This window comes from Pan paniscus, chromosome 13 (assembly GCF_029289425.2).
Source record: "Pan paniscus chromosome 13, NHGRI_mPanPan1-v2.0_pri, whole genome shotgun sequence".
NCBI lineage: Eukaryota > Metazoa > Chordata > Mammalia > Primates > Hominidae > Pan > Pan paniscus.
Window position 1 is genome coordinate 71,789,640 of NC_073262.2, and position 26,960 is coordinate 71,816,599.

At 41.5% G+C, this 26,960-nt stretch overlaps 1 protein-coding gene across 1 annotated transcript in view; it reads right to left on the reverse strand.

Moving 5' to 3' along the window:
- Positions 1–1,553: 1,553 nt before the first annotated feature.
- Positions 1,554–26,960, reverse strand: part of LRP2 (LDL receptor related protein 2) — a 237,804-nt gene continuing 212,397 nt past the window's right edge. The window contains exons 68-79 of the mRNA XM_003824300.6: positions 25,307–25,435; positions 21,160–21,380; positions 20,166–20,342; positions 17,095–17,214; positions 14,875–14,965; positions 13,962–14,029; positions 13,670–13,790; positions 13,012–13,141; positions 11,836–11,937; positions 7,024–7,131; positions 3,461–3,532; positions 1,554–3,278 (exon numbers count right to left, since the gene is read on the reverse strand). Of these exons, the coding sequence (XP_003824348.3) occupies positions 3,111–3,278; positions 3,461–3,532; positions 7,024–7,131; positions 11,836–11,937; positions 13,012–13,141; positions 13,670–13,790; positions 13,962–14,029; positions 14,875–14,965; positions 17,095–17,214; positions 20,166–20,342; positions 21,160–21,380; positions 25,307–25,435 (1,507 nt within the window). The 3' untranslated portion in view covers positions 1,554–3,110. The remainder of the gene's footprint in view (positions 3,279–3,460; positions 3,533–7,023; positions 7,132–11,835; positions 11,938–13,011; positions 13,142–13,669; positions 13,791–13,961; positions 14,030–14,874; positions 14,966–17,094; positions 17,215–20,165; positions 20,343–21,159; positions 21,381–25,306; positions 25,436–26,960) is intronic.

The window sequence follows — 26,960 nt, forward strand, 5'->3', positions numbered from 1 at the left end:
TCGAATAGCCAAGACAATCCTGAGCAAAAAGAACAAAGTTGGAGGCATTACACTACCTGACTACAAGGCTATAGTAACCAAAATGGCATGATATTGGTATAAGAATAGACACCTAGACCAATAGAATGGAATAGAGAACCCAGAAATAAAGCCACATATTTAAGAGCCAATTGATCTTTGACAAAGCTAACAAGAACCTACATGAGGAAAAGGACATCCTCTTCAATAAATGGTGCTGGGAAAATCGGTAGCTGCATGCAGAAGAAAAAAACTGGACCCTTTTCACCATCTACAAAAATTAACTGAAAATGGATTAAACACTTAAAAGTAAGACCCAAAATTATAAAAATACTAGAAAAAAACCTAGGGAAGACTCTCCTGGACTTTCTTATAGGCAAATAATTTATGACTAACACCTCAAAAGCACAGGAAACAGAACCAAAAATAGACAAATGGGATTATGATAAACTAAAAAGCTTCTGCACAGCAAAGGAAACAATCAACAAAATGAAGAGACCACCTGTTAAATGGAAGAAAATTTTTGCAAACTATTCACTTGACAGGGGACTCATATCCAGAATGTATACAACAAACTCAAACAACTCCTCGGGATCCTTGGAGGAATCCGGGAAAGGTATATTTATTTCAGCAGTGCCTCAGTTCCCTGTGCTGTGATGTGAATATGCACTTCCGTCTTCTCAACCTTTTCCCATTTCTATGTACAGGAGTGTTTACTGCCCTTCCTATCACCTTCAAATGACAGTAAAGCAAGACCAAACTTTTTATCATCTGCTCTTCGGCCTCATTATAGACAAGATACGTGTTAATCCTTTCAAAGGCCCAGACACAATCTTGTTCACCTCTGTAACCTCCTCCACTAAAAAAGAAAGAGCAGCCATTCCTATTTAGAATCGTCATTTTCAACCAAGGCTCTTCGTTAAATCACCCAAGGAACTTTTTAAAACACACAAATGGCTGTTCCATTTTCCCTTTACTTCATAAATGATAATAGTCATGGCTTCCATTGATTGAAGGTATATTTTATGCTGGGTGTTGGGTTACACTCCCACACTGGGGTCTCACAACCGAGCCCCCTATTTTATAGAGGCAGCAGCTGAGGCTCAGAGAGATTAACAGTGGGAAGATGGCCCACACCCTATGCTTAAAGGAGCTGGCTGGGAAATTGTCCTCTTGACAAATGACTGTTAGGGGAACACTAGTTATTAGAGAAACAGGAATATGCACCCTTCCTCCCTGCTCTGCCTTAGCCATGGACAGCATTCAAGGACTGGCTATACTGGTGGTTACCTGCGACTCTGATAACTTCTCATTTCTGGAGAGTTATTTGTTTCCTATAACTTATCCCAGAATATCATGGACACACAAAAAAATGAATGCAGAGGCTTGATTTTCAATCAAATTGCTCTGGATTCAATTCCAAGAAGGAGTGGTACAGAATTGGTGTGACTAAGAGCACTCAAAGCCTCAAGCTTTTTACACAGCAAAATACAACTGATTCATGACTGGGGCTTATGAAGCACACAGAAAACATCTGATAAAATACACATTTATTAGAAATTTTTCAGCAGCATTATTTCCAGTTGTTTATCTAATCAAAGTAATTACAGTCAGCACTCAAAATATCAGCAACAAATATTTTGAGAACTCTGGAATAAAATAATCAGTAGTATATGTTTCATTCATTCATCCATCCATCCATCCATCCATCCATTCATTCATTGTTTAACAAATGTGCAATATTAGCACAGAGAGTCAGGTATGCTATTTGCTATGGGAAAGTGTATATTCCTGCCATGGTTCCTGTTGTGCAGACTATACCCACTATTTAAGAGAAGAGCTGGAAGCCAGGCACAGTGGCTCACGCCCGTAACCCCAACCACTCAGGAGGCTGAGGTGGGAGGATCACTTGAGCCCAGGACTTCAAGATCAGCCTGGGCAATATAACAAGACTCCATCTCTAAAACAAAAAAAAAAAACCAATAAGAATTAAAAAGAAGATCTGGACTGTACAGTACATTCTAATATAAATGTACACATTTAGCCACAGGGCCTAATAAAAAGCTTAATAAGAATGGTTTCCCTTTCTATTCAGGTTCAACTTAGGAAATAAATAGTGATTATAATGATATTTTCATAGAAACAAAAACCCAGTTGAGGCTTTGCTTAACTGGTTTTTTTTTTTTTTTTTTTTGCATCTTATTTTATGAAGACACAGATTTGGTTTCAGAAATTCAGCTACTGAGCTCCAACTACTAGGGCAGGTGACCACCTTGAATGTCAGGTGAGGGGAGAAATTGCTCCAGGGTCCATCAAGCAGAAGAGCTCATTTAATTAACCACAAACTCAATGCAGGACACTGGCACTTAATGATATGGGATTTCCTCATAGACATCACAAATAAAAATGTTGCCTTGGCAGCTAGTGAGAGAACACACATGAAACAGAGAGTTCTGGTTAGACAATGCCAACACACAGAAGGGCCAAACTGAATTGCTTTTTCTACCTTCTGTATTATCTGAGGAGTCTACAGTCAAGTCCAGATGTCTATATAACACATAGTGGCCCCTATCAACATAGCCATTAATCAAATTGACATGTAATATTGAACATTAATTAAGTGCTAATGTGTAAAAATGGACCCAAGAGCGGGGCCTGGATTCCTTTCCTAGATAATTTTATAGGAAATATGAGTGGTGCCTCTTCTTTAGACACAGCTAAAGGTCCCAGTCAATTCCTTTTCTCGTTGGATCATTTACTATAATGATCACCAACCAAATCAGCAGACATCTTTATTAGCAAATTCAGTAACAGGATAATCTTTCCAAAATTTACAAATATACAATATATTTATAGTATTACCTTCAGACAACTTCAGTGCAAAGATATACATATAGTACATTGTGATAATTATTTGTAAAAATATGAGACGGCATAAGTAAAAAAAGACACACAGGATACTTCCAACTATAGGCAAACAGGGAAAAATATATTTTTTTCATAAAGTACTGAATGTTAACTTTTTTCATCTGTTTGTAAAAAATATATGTGCAAAAGTGTGTTTCTAATTATTCCCTAAATAGCTGGTATAGCTATACTTCAGAGTCTTCTTTAACAAGATTTGCGGTGTCTTTAAAAGTGTCTTCTGTTGCAGAATAGGTTGGAGTTGGGTCTCTTCTCGAAGGAGGCTTAGGCTTAGCAGGGAGCGAAGGTGATGGAGGTGGTGCCGCAGCAACACTTTCCTTTTGCTCGTTCTCCATCTAAGAACACAACGTAACAGGAATCAGCCATTTATTCCCCCAAGGTCACCATACACGGTTTTTCATAAAGAAGACTATTTGTGGACACTCTGCTCAGAATAATCCAAGTGTGTGTCCAATTTAACCAAGCAAATAATTTCTAAGAAAAAATGTCTGTGTTAAGAAAAATTGTTAAAAATTACCTGTGCATAGATTGGATTTTCAAAGTTGGTTGTTTGTTTAGCTTTTCGTTTGAAGAGATTCCATTTTGTCACCTAAATGAAAAGGGGAAAACAAAAACCTCTCAGTAATGGAATTATTTTGTGGGTTTCTTTTCCTCCTGTCTCAATTTTAAAATTTCTCCTTACTGAAGGGTAAAGCAATTTGGGACCTGGGACCACGTGATTCAGCACATATGGTAAATTGTTCAATTCCTCCTATGGTCCCTGAACAGTAACTGAAACTCTGGGCTCTTTTCATCGAATGGTTTTAAACACTTCTTTGATTTCAAATTTATATATTATAGAATTTGTGCCATAGTATCTACAAGCAAATCACCTGGTTACCTCAGTACAGAGAGAACACATAAAACAGACATGCACAAGATGCATCTGGAGAAAAAGAGATTTCTGGGGCTGCCTGAAAATTGGGTGGAGATGGTGAAGCCAAACTGTAACTCTTATTCCCTAAAGTAACATTCTTTGGTCAACTCAAGAGTATCCCTTCTCCCTTCATCATACCCTCCTGTATCATAATAATAATAATAACAAAAACATCTAACACTTATTGAGTGTTTACTATGTGTCAGGAACTATTTTAAGAGTTTTACAAGTTTCTGATTTTTTTTTAACAAACCCTGGAGGTAGGTACACTTATTATCCTATACTTGCTGAGTCACAGCAAGATTATACAACTAAATTGCAGGTAGAAGGGCAGGTAATAATTACTCAGGGGACCCAGAGGCCTATAAACTGGAGAACCCAAAAAGAATCACCCTGGACCATGGTGTGTGGCCCACGCCTTACTGAAAAGTTGCCTGTTGTGCTGACTGCCAGATAAAAACCTGGTGGGAGACAAGGGAACAGATAGCCTACTCTTAACAGGAGCTGAGGGAGCCCACAGGTTTTATGGGGTATCTCTTACTCTGTGAAAGTAGGGGACCAGCCTGTGGAGGAGTGGGGAACACAGGGCTACAGAAGTAGAAGAGGTCTTCACTTTAACCCACATTCAAGTGAGAACCTCCTTTGTACATAGTGCCCCCAAGGGGAACATGAAGACATTCAGGTCAGAGCCCTGCCTCTGGGCGCTTACTGTTAAGTGGAGCGGGCCAAAGTCTCTTAGATGTCATTGCTTCAAAATGAAATGGCTAACTTGGAGTTAAGCAATTACTAACAAGAAGAAAGGGATGGTGACTTTCATTTTTGTCTCCTTGGGGAGTCCTATGCATATCAATGTAACTTTTGGAAAATGATAGAACTGAATCTTTTTTTTTTTTTTTTTGAGATGAAGTCTCACTCTGTCGCCTAGGCTGGAGTGCAGTGTGGCACAGTCTCGGCCCACTACAACTTCTGCCTCCCGGGTTCAAGCGATTCTCCTGCCTCAGCCTCCCGAGTAGCTGGGACTACAGGCATGTGCCACCACAACCCAACTAATTTTTGTATTTTTAGTAGAGATGGGGTTTCACTATGTTGGCCAGGCTGGTCTTGAACTCCTGACATCATGATCCACCCACCTCGGCCTCCCAAAGAGCTGGGATTACAAGTGTGAGCCACCGTGCCCAGCCCATGTTTTTAATTGTTAGTCTTTCAACATATTTATGGATGAGAGATACATTTGTGAGACTCTGGCATATTCAAATCAACCTAGGTGATCTCACCCAAGCGCCTCTACTGCTTTTAAAGCATGCTGGCTGTTAATTCAGTGCCCAGGAGGGAAGAAATACAGTGAGATCCCTGGACATAATATGGAAGACATATTTTAGAGGGTCTCAGCCTCACTAATGTAAAAAAGTAAGAGGAGGAACCAAGGTATTACAAAGGGGAAGAAAAAGAAAGGACTACAATTGGTGAAGATCTGCTCTCCTTTGAAAGAGCCTGTCAGTTTACATTTTGTTTCTGATAAAAGACATGCAGGTCAGAGGTTACAGCCTCCCCACCACAGTCCCCTTCCTGCACCAGCTAGGGAAAATGTCTATTTAGTGAAGAAGATCACTAGACTAGAGATGGACTGAGAAAAAATGTTGAAAATATAAAATAAATCTGGCACTAGCTTGGGGTTGACTCAGGCTTGGAGGACCAAATATATGACATTCAAGCATCCGTGTGTCTGTGGAAAATTAATCTTCAAAATCCATTTTTAATACAGCTTAAAGAAAAAATGTTTAGTCCCTTGAAAAATCTGAAACTGAAAATTCCTTTCTAGACAATATTTATGTATGTCTGTGAGTGTATGAGTGTGTGTGTCTGTGTGTGTGACATGAGAAGAAGAAATAAGGGAATTTGAGAAGGTGTACAAAAGCCTTGATATAGACTCTTCTCAGCATCAATTTAGTTCAAATTTTATTTTGATTTAAATAAGCAGAACAGAAACCAATGTTTAAGGTGATAATGAGACTGCCAAGTTATCCAGATATCAACGTTTATAGACTATGAAATTTGAGAAATAAAGATTGTATAAAATGGTAAAATTTCCAACTACTCTTAGACTTTCATTTCTTTACATTACTTCACAAAATTGGTCATAGAATCTTAGAACAGAGACATTCCAGATCCTAGTGGTTCTCAGCTAGGAGTGAGTGCACATGTGTTGGGGAGGGGAGGTGATTTCTGGGGTCACACTGAATTAGGGGAGACACTACTGGAATTCAGTGGACAGGGACCAGAAATACTGAAATTCCCGGAGTGCATAGGACAGTTTTGTAGCACAAAGAACTGTCCCACTCAATATGCCAATAGCGCCCCCAGTGAGAAATATTATTGAGGACTGTAGCCCCAGAAGTAAAACAGTTTGTCCAGATTCAAACAGCTATATCTGGTATAGCTGCATATGCATTCATTAAAACTAATGATATACATTAATACAGAGTTTAATATCAAATATATTTATTGAATTTCTTCCTGCAGACCAAATAGTGTACCAATTGCAAAGGACCTGCAGGCATGTTTAAGAAGCTCCATCTAGTGGCATTTTTTCTTTCAATCTCCAGTATTAAACACCATCCCTGACACATCGAGGGGAATAACGTTAGTTAGATGATTGGTTGGCCAATAATGAATAGATGGATGATAAATGGAAAAAGAGTATGTAAATTAGTGCCATCTAGTGGTAAAGATCTGTAATAGCAGGAGAGCGAAGAACAGCTTGAAAGAATAAAGATGCATGCTGTAGAGAAATCACGGCACACACAGAAGGATCTTTCATCTGTATCTTTGACACCGTGAAATCTTTATTCATACTGAGTCAATTTGTCAACTTAAATGTCCCTGGTCTGAAGATACTGGATCCAGAAGTCTATTTGTTCTTCTTTGTGACATGTCCTCCTATGTTACAAGGAACATTATTCCCAACTCAATGTTAGAATGTAGCTTTATTTGGTGGAAAGTTTTTCAATCTATGACTCTTTAAAAATTATATTTATTAACTGTCAACACATCTTGAGATCTTTGAGCCTCCCAGAATCTCCCTTGTTTGCTTAAGGTTAATAACAACCCAGTCATCCCAAAGTTTTTCCAAATCCCACATTATTTCAGGAGTCAGCAACTGTTACCTGAGTTCCATCAGCAGCTGGTGAAGTTGGGTTTGTCTCTGGAACTATCTCAGAAGGGTTTATGGGACTTCCATAATTCTTATTATCCACATTTTCAGATACAGTCACCTGTGGACATGTTAAAGGCCTTTACCCAATTTTGAAAGAATTTAGTAGTAAATAAATTTACTGTAAAGTTTGTACCAACTCTGGCTCTTTTTGCCATCTTGTTCTCCCACAGACATCATCAGGCACCATTTTTATTGCATGACCCAGTGGGCCAGGACTAAACATCACTCCCACCGTCCCAAAATCAAGAGCAGCAACCACTAAGTCACCTCATACCTTAATCCTGGGAGGCAAATACATCCCTCACTGGTCACACTCTCACTGATTACTAGCAATTTCTACTGTATTCTCTATACCTTCTTATCCCCACTGTTGACCAAATTTTTGCATAATCATACTCTAGTTATATACTGGAAGCCAAATCCTAGAACAGCAAGAATAATTCCCCAACCTCACTGATGAACTGAGAATCCTATCTTTGGATCTTAATAATTTCTTTGAATATTAATAAATCCTATCTTTGGAAATTAAGATTTCATAGTACTACTAAAAAGAGGTTGAATTTTTGAAAAGATGAGAATGATAGAATTAATAATCTTCTATGCATTTTTCTATAACATTCATACAATTCCAAGGTTCCCTTTTAAGACCAAATTACCATGAATGCATAATAAACTACAAGGTAGACAATTCACTCCTTTTCCTATATTTTCACATTCATTACTTGTTTATTCTGAAACTTGGATATGCATTTGTATACATGGCCTCATTTTATTTTAAGTGAAGATGTCAAATGAAATGTCGTATCTCTTTTATCATGTGATTAAGGTTTTCATATCTGTTTATCAGAGGATCAGGGAAAATGCTTTCAAGATTTAAACATTTCCGATCTTAAAATCACAAAATATTTGTAAAATAAACATTTCTAGTTTCGGTATTAAAATGTGCCATATCTCGAGTTCAAAAGGAGCATAGGTGTTAACAATGACAGTTATTCATTGTCACTAAGGCCATAGTTGTTGTGACAAAGGAGATACATGTTCGCAGTTGACAAGCAGTAAAAGTGGTGCTGGGGCTATTGATGCAGACCTTATGTAAAGTTATTCCCTTCACCTATATTCCTATTTCATCTCCCAGCTCTTCTTAAAGATGACTGACTGAATCTCAAACATGCTTTCTTTACTATCCCTCTGCACCCTTTATCCCAGCCTCTCTTCACTTTCACTTAGACTGAACCTGACACCCATCAGGTTCAGCAAATTACCTGGGCCGTACTGCTGCAAAGCTTCACAGACAGCCCCGATTACTTCAGCCAAGCCCAAATTTCATCCTCATCTGTTACCTATTTTGGCATAATTCTCATAAAAACACACGTGCTCTCCCTGCCGATCATGTCTGACTAATCTCCCAAACCTCAATCCCTTCTACAAAACAACAACTCCTTTCCTTCCTAGGCATGGTTAGTGCAGTCAGAATTCTTACACAAGAGCCGGGACCGTGCCCTGTAGCCTTTCTGTCCAAACAACTTGACCTTACTGTTTTAGCCTAGCCCTCATGTCTGCATGCAGCGCTGCCACTGCTTTAATACTTTTAGAGGCCCTAAAAATCACAAACTATGCTCAACTCACTCTCTACAGTTCTCATAACTTCCAAAATCTATTTTCTTTCTCCCACCTGACGCATATACTTTCTGTTCCCCAGCTCCTTCAGCTGTACTCACTCTTTGTTGAGTCTCCCACAATTACCATTGTTTCTGGCCCAGACTTCAATCCGGCCTCCCACATTATTCCGGATACCACACCTGACCCCCATGACTGTATCTCTCTGATCCACCTGACATTCACCCCATTTCCCCATTTCCTTTTTTCCTGTTCCTCACCCTGAACACACTTGGTTTACTGATAGCAGTTCCACCAGGCCTAATCACCACTCACCAGCAAAGGCAGGCTATGCTATAGTATCTTCCGCATCTATCATTGAGGCTACCGCTCTGCCCCGCTCCACTACCTCTCAGCAAGCCGAACTCATTGCCTTAAGTCAAACCCTCACTCTTGCAAAGGGACTACGCGTCAGTATTTATACTGACTCTATATATGCCTTCCATATCCTGCACCACCATGCAAGAGGTTTCCTCACTACACAAGGGTCCTCTATCATTAATGCGTCTTTAATAAAAACGCTTCTCAAAGCCGCTTTACTTCCAGAGGAAGCTGGAGTCATTCACTGCAAGGGCCATCAAAAAGGCATCAGATCCCATCGCTCAGGACAATGCTTATGCTGATAAATTAGCTAAAAAAGCAGCCAGCGTTCCAACTTCTGTCCCTCACAGTCAGTTTTTCTCCTTCACATTAGTCACTCCCACCTAGTCCCCCGCTGAAACTTCCACCTATCAATCTCTTCCCACACAAGACAAATGGTTCTTAGACCAAGGAAAATATCTCCTTCCAGCCTCACAGGCCCATTCTATTCTGTCATCATTTCATAACCTCTTCCATGTAGGTTACAAGCCGCTAGCCCGTCTCTTAGAACCTCTCATTTCCTTTCCATCGTGGAAATCTATCCTCAAGGAAATCACTTCTCAGTGTTCCATCTGCTATTCTACTACTCCTCAGGAATTTCTCAGGCCCCCTCCCTTCCCTACACCTCAAGCTCGGGGTTTTTCCCCCGCCCAGGACTGGCAAATTGACTTTACTCACATGCCTCAAGTCAGGAAACTAAAATACCTCTTGGTCTGGGTAGACACTTTCACAGGATAGGAAGAGGCCTTTCCCACAGGGTCTGAGAAGTCCACTGCAGTCATTTCTTCCCTTCTGTCAGACATAATTCCTCGGTTTGGCCTTCCCACCTCTATACAGTCCGACAGTGGACCGGCCTTTACTTGTCAAATCACCCAAGCAGTTTCTCAGGCTCTTGGTATTCAGTGGAACCTTCATACCCCTTACGGTCCTCAATCTTCAAGAAAGGTAGAATGGACTAATGGTCTTTTAAAAACACACCTCACCAAGCTCAGCCTCCAACTTAAAAAGGACTGGACAATACTTTTACCACTTGCCCTTCTCAGAATTCAGGCCTGTCCTCAGAATGCTACAGGGTACAGCCCATTTAAGCTCCTGTATAGACGCTCCTTTTTATTAAGCCCCAGTCTCATTCCAGACACCAGACCAACTTGGACTGCACCCCAAAAAACTTGTCATCCCTACTGTCTTCTGTCTAGTCATACTCCTATTCACCATTCTCAACTACTCATAAATGCCCTGCTCTTGTTTATACCACCGGTTTACCCTGTTTCTCCAAGCCATCACAGCTGATATCTCCTGGTGCTATCCCCAAACCGCCACTCTTAACTCCCTCTTAAAGTAAATAAATAATCTTTGCTGGCAGGGCTATGCCGAACCTCCTTGGGCACTCTCTAATTAGATGTCCTGGGTCCTCCCAATTCTTAGTCCTTTAATGCCTGTTTTTCTCCTTCTCTTATTCCATTTAGTTTTTCAATTCATACAAAACCGTATCCAGGCCATCACCAATAATTCTACACGACAAATGTTTCTTCTAACAACCCCACAATATCACCCCTTACCACAAAATCTTCCTTCAGCTTAATCTCTCCCACTCTAGGTTCCCACGCCGCCCCTAATCCCGCTTGAGCAGCCCTGAGAAACATTGCGCATTATCTCTCCATGCCACCCCCACAAAAATTTTTTTCTTTGTCCCAACACTTCAATACTATTTTATGTTATTTTTCTTATTAATATAAGAAGGCAGGAATGTCAGGCCTCTGAGCCCAAGCCAAGCCATCGCATCCCCTGTGACCTGCATGTATACACCCAGATGGCCTGAAGTAACTGAAGAATCACAAAAGAAGTGAAAATGGCCTGTTCCTGCCTTAACTGATGACATTCCACCATAAAAGAAGTAAAAATGGCCGGTCCTTGCCTTAACTGATGACATTACCTTGTGAAATTCCTTTTCCTGGCTCATCTGGCTCAAAAACTCCCCCCCACTGAGCACCTTGTGACCCCCCACTCTTGCCCACCAGAGAACAACCCCCCTTTGACTGTAATTTTCCTTTACCTACCCAAATCTTATAAAACGGCCCCACCCCATCTCCCTTCGCTGACTCTCTTTTCGGACTCAGCCCGCCTGCACCCAGGTGAAATAAATAGCCTTGTTGCTCACACACACAAAAAAAGATGACCGAGCAACAAGGCTGCAACAAGGAAATTTAGATATCTGCCCATCAACTCTAGAGACCTTTGTACTTTTCAGAAAAGTATGGCAACAGCAAGCATAAGAGGTCCCTCTCCCTTTAATCCACCTCAAACCACATGCTTGGGATAGCAGCAAGAACCAGAGAGTGGGCCCAGTCCCCAAATTCCTGTATAGTGACCTGACAATTCTCCACTCATTCATTTCACAAGTATTTGTAGAGAAGCTGTGGTGCTTCAGGCACTGTGTTTCCCAGGCCCCTGAAGGGACTCAGACCTCTCTTGGTCTGACACCACTCAAAATGGAAGGTTCTTGGTCAGCAGCCCCGGCATGGCTGCCAAACCTCCACCACTGTGCAACAGAACAGGATTCTGATTGTTTTCAGGTCTTATGTCCTTGGGTTGGTCCTGTTCCTGCAGATAGGGCAGCTGCAGCATGGACCACTCACTATGCTTCCTTCCCTTTGGAGGGAAGGTTAGGAAAATCCTAAGACATGACTCAATAGATTAAGATCCAGCGACAGCAGTAACTGAAAGAAAAGACTGTATGGTTTCTCACCTGGATTGGCTGAACCACTTTGACAGCACTGTCTCTGGCTGAGTACATTGGGTTTTCAAATATTATGGGCTGCTTCCCCATTTCCATGACAAAGTCTTCACTCTGATGGCAGAGACAGAAAGAGAGAGAGAGAGAGAGAAACGGAGAGAGAGATTACTCCATACTAATCTGGTTCACACACAAAGAAAGGTGGCTTCCTCACACCTGGAGGTACGCTAGGTGCTATGTCAAAAGTTACCCAAAAGAGAACTTGCAAAAAAAAAAAAAAAAAGCCAGCAAAACCCAAGACCTCCATATGGCAAATTATTATGCAAAGTAACATAACATGCACTAATTTACCAACTCAAGGAAATGGTAACATTCTTCTTATATCCAAATTCTCTTAAATAACTCACTTGGGAATTGGGTCTGGGCAACAGAGAAAAGGATAATGGTGGAAGAAGAAAAGAAGAATAAGGAGAGAGGGGAAGGAAAAAATGGATAATATAATATTGTCAGGGAAGGAAAACAATGAAAGATTTGAGGGAGAGACAAAATTCTGAAAGTGGTTTCCCAATACTGATTACAGAAAGCCCCCTCAGTGCCAAGACTGTGGCAGCCCCCTCATAAAGTATTTCGTTTGGTCCTCCCAGGAGGTATTATTTTACCTATTTTACAAATAGGGACAATGAGGGTCAGAGATATCAAGCTCCATGTCTATTGTCACATACTTAGTAGGTGGCAGAGCCGTGGTCTGGACCAACGCCAACTCTAAAATCACTGTTTATTTCATCACTATACATTGGCAGAAAAATATACGACACTAGGAAAAATATAGTTCCCTACTCCTTTTATACATATAAAAGTCATCAAATAAAAACAAAATATCATGTCCTCCTCACACACCACCCTCAAAAAAACCAGAAAGCTCTTCAATATTCAAGTTAAACTTCAGACTGTTCATGATTCCAATTCAACAGCGTGGCTTAGAGCAGGGGTAAATTCCAATTTTATTACCAATGTTTTTAGACACCTTTCAGCAACAAACCTAATGTTTCCTAACTTGTGTAGTGCAGACTTTATTCTGAGAGGCCTAATACCATATTTCAGTCTTCTCTAGGTGAATTTTGTTCTTTATAAAAAGTATTTATTCTATAAATGACAACCTTCAAATAATCATTTTGAAACCATACTCACCATTGCCATTGACCTGTCAATAGCAGTCTCAGGTCCAAAACCAGACACTCCAATATCCATGTTAAGATCTGCCCCTGATCTGAAGGTCACCCCATTCCCATTTTCAGAGGGCTTGACGAGACTGCTTAAGCTGGAAAGAAGTAACCAAAACAGTGTCTTGTTATTTAAAACAACAACAACAACAAAAACAACAAATACAACCTTTCACGATAGTATCGTCTCCTCCATATTGCCAAATCTTCCTCAAATGTAATGCTCAATTCCCACTCTAAATTTACACTGTTAAATATGGTAGTAAGTTCCCTTAGCTACCTGGAAACGTTAAAGCACATTCCTGAACCATGAGATCTAAAAGAAAAAGAGTCCAGCACATAGAAGGATAAAGCCTGGGCCATCACACAGCTGCCTTTTCACTCCTCTCTGACCTGAACACCTACCAGTAGGCACAACCATTTGGACTACAAAACACAGCTTGTCACTCAGGCTTTAGAGAAGCACTTGACTAAGAAGTTGGGATTTGAAGTGACTGCTTTACATCCTCACTACTTTTTGTTTCTGTGGAATCGGTGAACTGCGTATTGTGCTTTTTTAACTTAGAAAGAAAACTAAGTCCTTCACTTAGGCTTCAAACATCAACGTTCCCCATAATGAAACTGACCTTGGCAGCTTGGGCAGAGCAGGCAAAAGGGAGCCGGTTCTTCTATAGTGGAAGAATCCTGCAATTGCCAGAGCTCCAATTACGACGATCAAGAGGATTGTCAACAGCACAGCTACTGCGGCTATAGAAGAAGACAGCAGAGAGCACATCAACACACGGGAGCCCGCAATCCTGGCAGAAACTGGGGGCTAGAACCACTCCTTCAAAGACTGGGTTAAGTAGAAAAGCTGTGACAGCATTCAATGTAGGGGCCATGAGTAATTTCCAAGTTGCTCACATTCTTAAAACTTACTTGTTCCTGGAGAGATGCCTTTTGAAAACGCCATTTCACAATATTTTCCGGTGTAGCCGCTAGGACACCTGAAAGGAAAAAGCAAATCATTCACTAGCTGTTATGTTCTTAGGCTTCTACTGCATTTTTCTGAGCACATCCTGAAGTAGAGAGAGCTTTGACTGCATAAATTACATGTTGAACAGACAATGTATTCTGCATGACTTTTGTTTATTCTGCCAAGAGAAGACAAGCAGAAAGAACAGTGCTCTGATTTTAGAAATGCACTTTTAATGGAGTAGCTGTGGCACTGATGGGGTGAGTCTGGCCACGAAAACCTATTGGTGTCTAATCTATGCAATGCTTCCTTAGAGAGTACAAATGGAAACCATGGTTATGTTTCTTTCTTTTATATGCTTTCATTAAATGCTTTTTAAAGACATCTATTTATCTTGCTCCATGTTAGAGTTTTCTCAACACAGTCATCTTCTTTCCGAATCCATCCCAGTCTTTCTGCTCATCACGAGTGCCTTGTACTAAAGCAGCCCTGCAGATAGCTCTTCTCCCACAGCCCTGTTGTAATCAACAATACCAGGTGAGTAGGAAAATGCTGCTGCCAATTCTCTAACTCCTTGCTCCCCAAAGTGTGGTCCAAGACCCTGTGGCCTCACCCAGAGCTTGTTAGAAATGCAGAATCTCTGTGCGTGAGAATGGGCACTTGAACCAGATCTCCACGGGATTCTTATGCACATTCTAGTTAAAGAAGCACTGCCTCAGTTCTCTGTAGACTCCCTCAAGGGAAGGCAAGCTGGTTAAAGTGTAAGAATTAGTGAACTGGGGAGGTTCCTGTATTTGTTTTCCTGGCTACTTTAAGGTCTCAAATTTCCCCAGAAGAGGCAAGGCCTATAGCTGGGACCTCAACATTCAGACTTACTTGCATTTGGGCAGGTCAGTCTCATCAAAATAGCAATTTCCTCCGTGCATGCACCTGCATGGGGGGGGCAGGTTGATAGGCAGTTCGATGGCTGCAGGAAGGGAAAGCCATGCAGGTGTTAGTCAGCTGTACTCAGCAGAGTGCCCACACCATGCAAACCGGCCCGGGTTAGGGGTGGGAGGAGGGGCAGGCTAGCCAATTAGTCTCCCTGTCAAAGCTTACCTTCCCCCTAAGTCCAGTGAGTTTCCTTAAGGTCTTGGAGAGTAACATACATTTAGTGGAAAGAAAGGGGGCAGTTTATAGAATTTTTCCCAAAAAACAATGGAGAGGTACTAGACTCTGGAGCACATATATTAATAGTTACAAGAACCTAGTGGTAAAATAATCTCTTAAAATGTTCACATTCTCATTTGAAGTTTTCAGAATTCTCCTCCGTGAACCCAGTTAAAATCAAGAGTTTAATGTAGGCCCACCTTGAAACTTCAACTAAAGACACCAAAGCATCAGTAATTGATCAGTCCACAGGCAGTCACATAGCTACAGATATAGAGATATTTGATAGGCAGTTAGCTAGAGAGCTCCTGAGTTTTCAAGTCCTCCCAAACTGCCCTTACTCCAAGTCCCTGCTCCCAGCTAGGCCTGTACATACTCCCAGGATGTGCCTGATGGGGAATTAGTGCTTCAGTGTCTTTTATGTTGAAGATGCTTAATAAGTATAGGTTACATGTGCATATTATTTAAAGAGTCTAGATACCCTCCTGGCTCAGTCCTTCAATCTGAGTCTCCACTCAATGTTCACTGTAACAGACAGGTCTTCCATGAACACTATCTAAAGGACAATCCCCACCCACCCCATCCTCATCCCTCTTCCTCTGCCTTCATTTTCTCCATAGTACCACCTGAACTACTATATATTTATTGACTTCTCTATTTATTGTCCTCTTAGAATGTAAACTCAATACACACAGGGGGTTTTGTCTGTTTTGTTCACCTCTGTTACCTCCAGCAATTAGAACAGTGCCTGGCACATAGCTGGCACTCAAGAAATCTCACTGGACTAATTGCTTAATTATTATACCAAACCGAGGCCCTATATGGAATGACTGCCATCATTCGTGTGCTTACTTTGGTTAAAGTTCTTTAAAACAAGAATCTTAATAAAATCCACTTGGCAAAAAGTTTAAATGAGAAAAGTAGTAGATGAGGTGACAACCAGGACCACACTGCTCCCACGATGTGAAATTGCAGTAAGTGGCAAAACAATCTATCCACAGCATGGAACAAATCTCAAAGCCTGAAATTGTCATTTTGTTCCAAATATGGCTCGAAATATTGGATTCCTACCAATATTTCCCCAGTAGCGTTGGGATGAGTGCAAGAGTAGGGGAAGAGGGGTGACAAGAAGCAGTTTTTTCTCCCTGGATTCATTCCCTAAACCTGCCAACTCCTCAGCCTGTTTGGAATGAGTCAAAGGGTGGTTCCTGGTCTAACTGCCTGCTCCCCCTGGTGGTAGAAGGTGGTTAAGCGTTTTCCTTTCCCCATCAGCTAAAACTGGGGGAAGGCCCCAAGGATGTGAGCCATAAAATGGGCCGCTAGTGAATTGCAGGACGACTTTTTCACAGGCTTTTCCAGCACCGGATGCTAGTTAGGGACACTAGTTATTCGCCCCCATCCGGCTTATTAACTCCTTAAAAGAGTCATTGAAAAAAAGTCTTGCCAAGAATAGATCACCCACAGCGTTTGGGACTAGAATTAAACCACAGCTTCCTCATGCTGGTCTTCATCTCCTGATAATATAAAGCACTTTTCAAAAGGTAGCCGTTTTTCAGGTGTCAAAACTGAACATGGTTCTCTACCCTGAGGAGCTACAGTTAAGGTTGAGTGGATTCTGGGGCAATGGGAATCCAGCTTGAGGTTAGAGGTCTTATAAAAACTCATTCTTCAAAATGTCTTTACACAACAACACAGCAATAGATTTAGGGACACTGGATCTATATTTCTGCAGATCTTAGCAAATAATTCTCAGCAGTCACTGTAACACAGTTCTGTTTGCCCCCTAAGTCCCACTCAACTCTGTTCATACCTCCCACATCCCTTAACCCTCCTTCCAGCCATCCCCACTCTGCTGCAAAGGACCCAGCATACAGGGATTCTTCTGACTCCTGAAGGCAGCAGAGGAGTGCTCCCAGGCCCCCATAGCTGCTTGGGCAGTGCTCCTACCTGCATCACACTCAGTGGTGCTCCCCTCTATAAAGCTGGAGCCTTGGGGACAGGCACAGCTGTATCCTCCAGGTCTCAGAAGGCAGAGGTGGCTGCAGATCTGTTTGCAAAGGTTGGGCACTGGAAAGCGGGTGAGAATAGCAGTTAGGTCCTGACAGAATGAATAACCTGAATACCCAGCAACTGGAAGTGGCTCTGCCAGGTGACAGCAGAGCCTAGGCATCCTCTCAATACCTCTAGTCCACGTGTCAGCTGGCCACTCACCCTCATTTACACTATCATCTCTGCCACCACACTGCAGTGGGATAGTCCCTCTCTGGGCCCTCCGGCCAATTTCTGTACCACTCACATTTTCTATTGGCATCACTTATCTTCTCTGCTGCCCCGAGAGGTTTGGAAGGTGGGTATCTGGTTCACTGCCTAACCTCAAAATCTACTCAGTGCTAAACAACTTGAGATGGCTCAAAAGACCAGTGAGATCCACATATTATACCAAGATTTGTCACTACCCAAAACTGGACAGATCATAACATATGGTCTATCCAAGGTATACTGGATGTGATTTCCACCCTAACCCTCCAAGGAGACATTTCTTCTGGGTTTCAGTTACCTTAATTGCAAGAAAAGGGAATTTAGAGCAATGATTCCTCATAATCACCTGGGAGCTATTCAAAACTATTGATGCCAGGCCAGGCGCGGTGGCTCACACCAGTAATCCCAGCACTTTGGGAGGCCGCTTTGGGCGGATCACGAGGTCAGGAGATCGAGACCATCCTGGCTAACACAGTGAAACCTCGTCTCTACTAAAAATACAAAAAAAAAATTAGCTGGGCGTGGTGGTGGGCACCTGTAGTCCCAGGTACTCGGGAGGCTGAGGCAGGAGAATGGTGTGAACCCGGGAGGCGGAGCTTGCAGTGAGCCGAGATTGCACCACTGCACTCCAGCCAGGGCGACAGAGCAAGATTCCGTCTCAAAAACAAAAAACAAACAAACAAAAAAACCTATTGATGCCCATTCACAGAGATTCAGATTTGAATTGGTCTGGGGTAGAGTTCAAGTATTACCATTAAAAGCTCCCTAGGTAAGTCTAGAATCTTATTAATTCTACCTTAGCATATATTATGATTTATCCAAGGGTTGTACTGGAGTGGATAATCTTTACATTCCTTCTCAGACTAACATTCTGTGATCCTGATTGTCTGTCATTCAAGATGTAACCACAGACAAAGCATATCTATAAATTAGTAACACATCTTCCAAAAGCCTCCATCAATATCTGTCTCATTACCATTTCTTCAGCCCTCCAGAGTGGAGCTTTTCAAACTTGAATGTGCTACCAATCACCTGGGGAATCTTGCTAAAATGCAGATTCTGATTCAGAAGGTCTGGGGTGGGCCTGAGAGACTGCATTTCTAGCCAGCTCCCATCGGATCCCAAGACTCCTGGCCCATGGCCCACACTCTGAGTAGCAAGGGACTGGAGCAGCGGTTCTCAAAATGTGGTCACTGAACCAGCAGCATCAACGTCACAGGAGAACTAGAAATGCAAATTCTTAGGCCACCTCAGGCATATTGCATCAGAAGTGCAACAGATGGGGCCCACGAATCTATATTTAACAAGCTCTCCAGATAATTCTGAGGCATGCTCAAATTTCAGAACTCTTGGTTCAAACAGGCTGGGCTGGGGCTGTACTCCCCATCCCCATCCCCACCCCCACCCCCACTCCACCAGCACTTTCCAAAGGAGCCGCCTTCCCTGAGCATCAGCTGCCGGAGATGCTTTTCCTTCAGGGGCAGCCTCCAGACTTTCCTCTGCCTTCTCCTCAGGGTCCAGAGGCAGTAGGGAGGGGACATGGCCTTTCCAGGTGTACTGTGCCTTCCTCTCCTACCTTTAAAACTGCCAAGTGTGAGAGCTGCAAGGGCACTTAGGACACAAAAGCTATTCTATTGGTAGGGTCTGGAGTATTCTGGAGTGTTTTGGTGATACTACTTCCAAAACAAGGAAGCCATGCCCTAGAAAAGGCATTTGCCACCCCTGTCATCTCATGGGAGTCTCAGCTTTGAGTTGCAATTTTTCAAGGCTGATCAAGGTCTCAAAATATCAGCAGACTCAAGACAACCCCGGACTCCACCCATGACTCACATATGGGGACAGGAAGGGAGTAACTTGTCAAAGGCCACATATCCATAGCATTCAACCTGAGACTTTGGCATACTGAACACTGGGCCAATACAGCAAGATGCTGAGTTTTGTGTTGGATAGAATTGAACCTAAAAATTATTTCATTTCTCAGATTAAAACTCACCCATTTGTTATGTGACTTAGGCACACAAGTTACTAAATCTGTCTCGGCCTCAGTTTCTTTATTTTAGATGAGAATAAAATGTCCTTATAAGGTTTGGGAGGTCTTTATAAGGTAATTGAAGTAATAGATGGCTGAATTAACACTGAAGAGAGAATTTGACATAAGAACTTAGTAAAAGGCTATTTCCTTTCCTCACTTCCCTTTGCCTTTCATCTTGCTCCACACACTGCTGAAGGATGAATTAGCGCACAGGTAACCTGAGGAAGCAGGGCCCAGAAGTAGGAAAGTGAGACAGAGGGGAGCGGGTAGGAATGCACATGACTGGCCATTTTAAACTAAGACCTACGTATCTCAGGTTGACCTGACTAGCCTAGCCTTGCAATGGGAAGGATAAGATTTCTGATGCCTATGAAACCAATTTTGTGACTTGTTAACCCAACTCACACTTAGCAGGGGACTAATGTCTGCTGGATTCTGTGGCCTAGAAATACATATCCATCACTCCAAACAATGATGAGGGCTAATATATTTTTACTTACCTGCTGATGGTTTGCATAATTTCATTTGACCTCCAATTTTATCTTTCTTTGGTTAAAATGGTTAAAACGTTCCTCTCCCCCAGCACACGTACATACACATATACCCCTTTCATGCACCAAGAGATTAGCTTGTTGTTATCTACTGCCATCTTCCAGCAATATAGCCGTTATTTTGAAATAAGATTTCCAAGTAATGAGGAGCATCTTATACCAAAGTTGGTGATTACCTGATTTATTGTATCTGAGTTGATGAAAGATTCGAACTTGAGTGAGCCAAGGGTTCACTACCAGCGTTTTCTCTTTCTTTCCTTGCCCAAATTTATTTTGTTTCCATACTTCTCCCTTTTCCTTAGATATCCAGTATAACTGGTCTTCAAAGATGTCCAGGCTGTAAGGGTTCATTGCTGCTTACCCACAGGGGAAAAACAAAACAGAAGGTTATTGAAAAGAAAATACCCACTACACCCTACCGCCACTTCTAGATCTGATGTCATTCTGCTTGAATTATTCCCTCATACAATGCCTTGAAGCTCTGGGAATATTCAGGCTGACTTTAGCTACATGGGACTATGAAAGTGTGCTGCATTAGGAGGTCAAGAAGATAGAAATTAAACCACATTGATGTATACCACCCGACACCAATCACAGGGCCCTAGCTCACTTTCAAGTTACTGATTTTACTGCATTTTTGGAAAACAATTTAAATGGCAAGATTTTATGTTTTCTTTTGAACATAAGACATCTATCTGACCAAATAGGAAAAATGTGATATGTGCTGGGTCATTGCAATTCTGCAGAGTCTGAACAACAACAACAAAAAATGTTCATCTCCTTCTAGATATTTACAGTTGTGCATACTGGGCAATCTAGTAAAGTGAAAATGAATGTGTCCAGAAGCGGTTAGACATGAATTAACATTGGTACACATGAAACCACCTCTACTGGGGCAACCTAACAGGAAACTCAGTTATTTCAATATCTTCTGCTGAGAAGCATTTTTTTTAAAGTTGTGTAAAAAGGACGAAAAGGATTTAATTATTGCTAATGAACTCATCTGCATTTAATTCAGCAGGTGGGAGTTGGTGGGGGTGGAGGGGTGGTATCTAAAAAACTATATAAGCCATTTCCTAAGAGCAGGGCTCCTTCTAGAGAAAACAGGCAAAGACATTAGAAATATGTTAATTATTAATTTAATATATTACTTTCTAACTAATTTCTAACCTTCCTTTGCAATGACTCTCCTATCAGTCCCATCATATTTTATGGTTTCAATAACGTCCTCCTTGAAGTCACTCCAGTAGATTCGGTCATTGTTCAAATAATCGATAGAAAGGCCAGTTGGCCAACCAAGGTCCTCGAAAACCAGGATGTTGCGGTCCTCTCCATTCATCCAGGCAGACTCGATTTTAGGTTCCTTTCCCCAGTCAGTCCAGAACATAAGCCTATAACAGAAGATTTCTTCACTGTAGCATCTCACCTGGTAGGACTTCTCCACTACAGCAGAGCACAGGGCATTACCTACGGGGAAACCAACTGTTTATCTCAGGGACCTGGGTGCTCAGTGACACCAGTTTTATATTTTACAGAAGATGGGGAGCAAAAATAGGGGCACAAGAGCATGTGTGATTTATCCTTCTAGAAAACTGCACCTCCTTAATAGAAATTGGCCAACGGATGGATATTCAGACCCTTTAAAATGCATTATGAAAGCTGTTCACTCTTCAAGAAATATAATTGAAGACCTACTGTGTGAGAGGCACTGTTCGGTGTTTGGGATCTATCAGAGATCAAAACATACAAAGATTTCTATCTTCATGGAGCTACTCTGTTGCCCAGGCTGGAATGCAGCGACATAATCATAGCTCACTACACTCCTGGGCTCAAGCGACCCTCTCATCTCAGCCTCCTGAGTAGCTAGGACTACAGGCATGTGCCACCATGCCTGGCTAGTTTTTTGTGTTTTTAGTAGAGACGTGGTTTGACCAGCGCTGCCCAGGCTGGTCTTGAACTCCTGGACTCAAGCAATCCCCCCACTTCAGCCTCCCAAAGTGTTGGGATTACAGGAGTGAGCCACCACACCCAGCAACTCTTTTTAAATATGTCTTTTGCATCCAATTAATAATTAATTGTAGAGCAAGGGTCTATGTAAGCAAAGACGATCTGACATTGAATTACCTAGACCAGGGATTGCATGATTTCAAATACCTGGAGAGGAACAGGTATGTAAGATGAATGAGGAGAGATCCTGGTTGTAAATATCAAGTAATGGGGAGAGCAAGACCCTGTGTAAGAGCTCCTGTCAGTGCCCAGGAAGGCAGACCTACCCAGTGTAATCCGTTCCTCTGATTTCCAGAGCAAGAAATACAGGTTTTCTTTCTTTTCTTAAATTTTAAATGTCAGCGCTATGTTAAAAAAAAAAAAAATCTTAAAGCTCTGTGTTGTCCCAGCCAAATATGTCCTATGGGCCATATTTGGCCCACCAGCCACTGCTTTGCAGCCTGTAGTCTAAACCAGTCATCAGGCATAGGCCAAGTTTTAAATTCTACTGACGAATGTGTGGATTTTAGACAAACTGGGCTCTGGAAAAAATGCAGCCAGGGGCCTTTAAAGTCTCAACAACTGGTAAATACCACCTTGTTTGGTTTTCATTAAAAAGGACACACATGTGAAAGAAGCTAGTCACAAAGAACCACATACTGTAGGATTCCATTTGTAGGAAATGTCCAGAATAGGCAAATCTATAGAGACAGAGAGCAGATTAGCAGGTACTGAGGGCAGGAAAATGGTGGCTCAGAGGAACAGGGTTTCTCTGTAGGGTGATGAAAATGCTTTAAAACTGATTATGATGATGGATACACAACTCTGCATATACCAAAAGCCAGTGAATTGTACACTTTAAATGGGTAAGTTGTATCATACCATACATACCATATGTGAATTATATAAGCCGTTTTCTTAAAGATAATAAGCCAGGCATGGTGGTGTGCAAGTAGAAGGCTGAGGCAGCGGACTGCTTGAGCCCAGGAGTTCAAGGCTGCAGTGAGCTATGATCATGCCACTGCACTCCAGTCTGGGTGACAGAGCAAGACCCTGTCTGTATAAGTAAATTAATTAATTCAATTTAATTTAAATTAAAAAGTATTAAATACTCAAAACTAAAAAAAACAAAAGGTAGGGAATGGAATGGAAAAAACACACAAAAGGTACACAGAATGATTTTTGTTTCCTCCATGACTTCGTTTATGCTATTCCCTGAGCTTCTGAACAGCCGGCCTGGCTCCTTTGCCTATCAGTACCCAAGACATCCATCCAGGTTCTATGTCAGTCCCACTTTCTCTGGGAAGTGGCTCTTCTCACTCTCACCCACACTGACCTCACATGTCACATACTTTGTCACTGGTTATACTACCAGTGGATCCCAACCTTCAACATTCAGTTCAGTGCTACTTTCTCCATAGAGCTTCCCTGAACGCTTGTAAGCTAGGAGAACTATCACAGTGTTTTTCAGCAGTGTCCTCATGACAATTCTCCCTTTCTGTCTTATATTATAGTCAACAGTTGCTGTCTGAAGGAGCATGGTGTTATTTTACCCATCTATGTAAATAAGGGATAGAAACCTATGACTAATTTATAGATCCTTTGTACAATTCAAATGAGTTTATATATGTAGGACACTTAGCAGAGTAGCTGGCACACAGCAAGAATATAATAAATGTTGGCACTTTTCATTGCTGTTGCTGGTATTATCAGTAGTTATCATCTTCATCATCCTTTGGACCCACTGGCAGATCTTATACCGCAGAAGCTGTAAGAAGGTTCAACACATCATATATGCTTATGCCTATAAAACTTATGGATGATGAGCCTTTCAAATGGATCATGAAATGAGGAGGTTGTAGGTCGGGTCTGCAGGCCTCAGGCAGTGAAACCCTTTCTCACTCCTTTCTTACTTCCTATCCCTCACAGGACTACACTGAGCCATTCCAGAGAGAAAGGAATTACAAAGACTAAAATAAGAATTTCTGGCTGGGTGTGGTGGCTCACACCTGTAATCCCAGCACACTGGGAGGGCGAGGCAGATGGATCACCTGAGGTCAGGAGTTCAAGACCAGGCTGCCCAACATGGTGAAACCCTGTCTCTACTGAAAATACAAAAATTAGCCCAGTGTGGTGGTGGGTGCCTATAATCCCAGCTGCCAGGAGGCTGAGGCAGGAGAATCACTTGAATCTTGGAGACAGAGGTTGCAGTGAGCCGAGATCATGCCACTGCACTCCAGCCTGGGCAACAGAGCAACACTCCATCTCCAAAAAAATTAAAAAAAAAAAAAGAATTTCTATGAAAAAAACAGTGGAGGGATATCAGAGTATGATCATAATATCAGATGAATTTAAACATTAGTTACAGAGGAAAAAATTAAACGGCACACTGGAAACAGTCACATCATTCACACCATAGAACACACTGCATCTCTTTGCTCCTAATATATTGTGTAGATAAGATATAAGCAGCAATGACTAATGCTGAGGACAAGTCCTCATTACAGGTTAATCTCATCAGTCAAGTATTTTTCATATTTCATTGCTGAGTTTCTGAGGGTATGATTTAACATATGAAATATAACAGAATTAAAGTAATAACAGCTCATAGGGTTCTACCTACAAATACTGGCATATCTACAGAGGGCTAGACTGGTCCTGCCCAAGTAGGAAAATTATTTGGGGTCATTCAAAAAACTTTTTTAAAGTGTCACTATTCTGAGGCTAAGCTAATATGTAAATACCAAGTCATTTCAGCTTAGTGATTATTCAAATAAATGTCTTGAAATGTAGAGAAAAATAACAAAACTTGTTCTCATTTACACTGAGATGATTTATAGATAAACTGCAAATTGGAATATTTCTACAAATGGATAATATATATTTATACATGTGTCATTTTAAATATTTATATATTTTGGATATAAACGTTTAATTTTTAAATGAAATATGACCAAATCCCTAGCTGGATTTCAATGAATGAGTTACTTTAAAACATCCAAATGAAAGGAAAAACAATTCTGTTGAAACCTTCACTTAAAACAGTTATATCCACAAAGAACTTTAGAGTTCAGAGCTCTGATTTGGCAAGGAATCCATGTAACTAGAAAGATTCTCAGATGTGTTCTAAAGGAATTTCCCCATCAGAAATGGTTGGTTCTATATTATCTCAAGGGCATGTTATAATTCTTGAAACAGTCATAGACGCTACTCCCAGAAACCTGAAGGACAATTTCAGTTAAACTAGGGAAAAAAAATTATAAGAAACATGGAATTTGATGAGAATCCAGGGAGAAATATCTAGATGTTGAAGACTTCTCCAAGTACTTACCCTAGTTTGGGATTCACAGCAATGGCAGCTGGTTGGTCCAGGTCAGTGGAAATCAGCCACTTTCTGTACCTTCCGTCAAGTTTAGCCACCTCAATGCGTTTATTCTTGACATCTGACCAGTAAATATGCCTGAATTCAGAGGGACAAAGTTAGACAACTGCAAAGCCTAGAGTAATCATTACTGGGTAAAAGGTTTGAAGATGAGAGCATTTCGTTTGGCTGGTGAGAGAGCTGCTCAGATACCTATCATCAGACCATAGTCCCCCTCTCTTGGGGGAACTACAGCCAAGGGGACATGTTTGGCAGGTTACACTTGGAAGAGTAAGGAATTGAGGGGACTCCTGCCCAACAGCCAAAGCACCTGAATCACGCAGGATCCACAATGGAATTAACTCAATTCCAAAGACTAAACAGGAAAGTCAAATTTCCAATCTGTTTTAACTACAAGCCTGCTAAATACACAAGATGTGGATTGCTCGTCCCCAAGATAACTACCATAGACACAGCAGTCAGACTGGCCTCTGACTGGCATTATTATGAGACATAGGCTTCTAGGTAGAAGTCATAAGGCACAGTGGGGCTGGTGCCTTAACTCTGACTGCCCATGAGTCTGTTTCCTCCTCAGGAAAGAGCCCCGTTAGAATCAATAGGAACCTGGTGTCAGCTCAAAGATGAGTGGAAACAACCTTTTAAAATAACAAACTCTGCAAGACTGTCCTGCCTTATTTCCACTTCTGAGGCTGCAGGTCTCAGTCTCTTACAAGCAGAAAAAGTTCCACCACTTTCTTAATTCTCTTATTCATTAAGGCTGAGAAAGAGGTAAAACTTCAAACAAGAAGACAGATCTGCCATTCCCTGGTTGGTTTTCAGAAGACAGTGTTAATGTCTGGAGTTTTGAGTTCCTGACTCTAGCAACAGTACTCTAAGGCCCTGTTTCTTGACTGAAAATGCTAAAATGAGTCTCCTGTTAGCCTGCAGGCACAGCGGGACCCAATTAGCTTCTTCAAAGATGCTCTTCCAGGAACACCAGCCACATTTTTTAAAAGGTGAAAAAGAATTTACACTGAAAATAACTATCCATTCTCCAGGAGAGTAGTGACTCCTGAACCTTCCCCCTCAAACATGTTTGCATTATTAGTTCATTTTCAAGGAATCATTTTCCCACCAATGTAAGTCAGTGCAAACCTCTTCCTTGAAGAATGAGCTTACTAACTTCTCCACATCCATTTGTACCTCACACACCTACCTGATGATAACCCTACTTAAGTTCTACTTAAAAACCATCCAAAATGTGTGGCTCTGGTCCCTGGGCCACTAGAAGGTCTAGAAGAACAGAAGAGACTGACACCTCTATCAACTCAATTCCAAAGACTTCTTTAGTCAAATTTCCAATCTGTTTTAACTAGAAGCCTGCTAAAAACACAAGATGTGGATTGTTTGTCCCCAAGATAACTACCATAGAAAAAAAGTTTCATCTCAACTGCTTTGCTGGGAGAATTGTGAGGCTGTCCCATTTCTTCACAAAATGAGCAGTGCTGCCATACTGAAAGTTAATTTTGGAATCCAGAACTCTGTTGGCAAGAATGCTATTCACTTATAGTAAATATAATATTCACTATTATATCCTAGATATAATATCTATATCCAGATATTG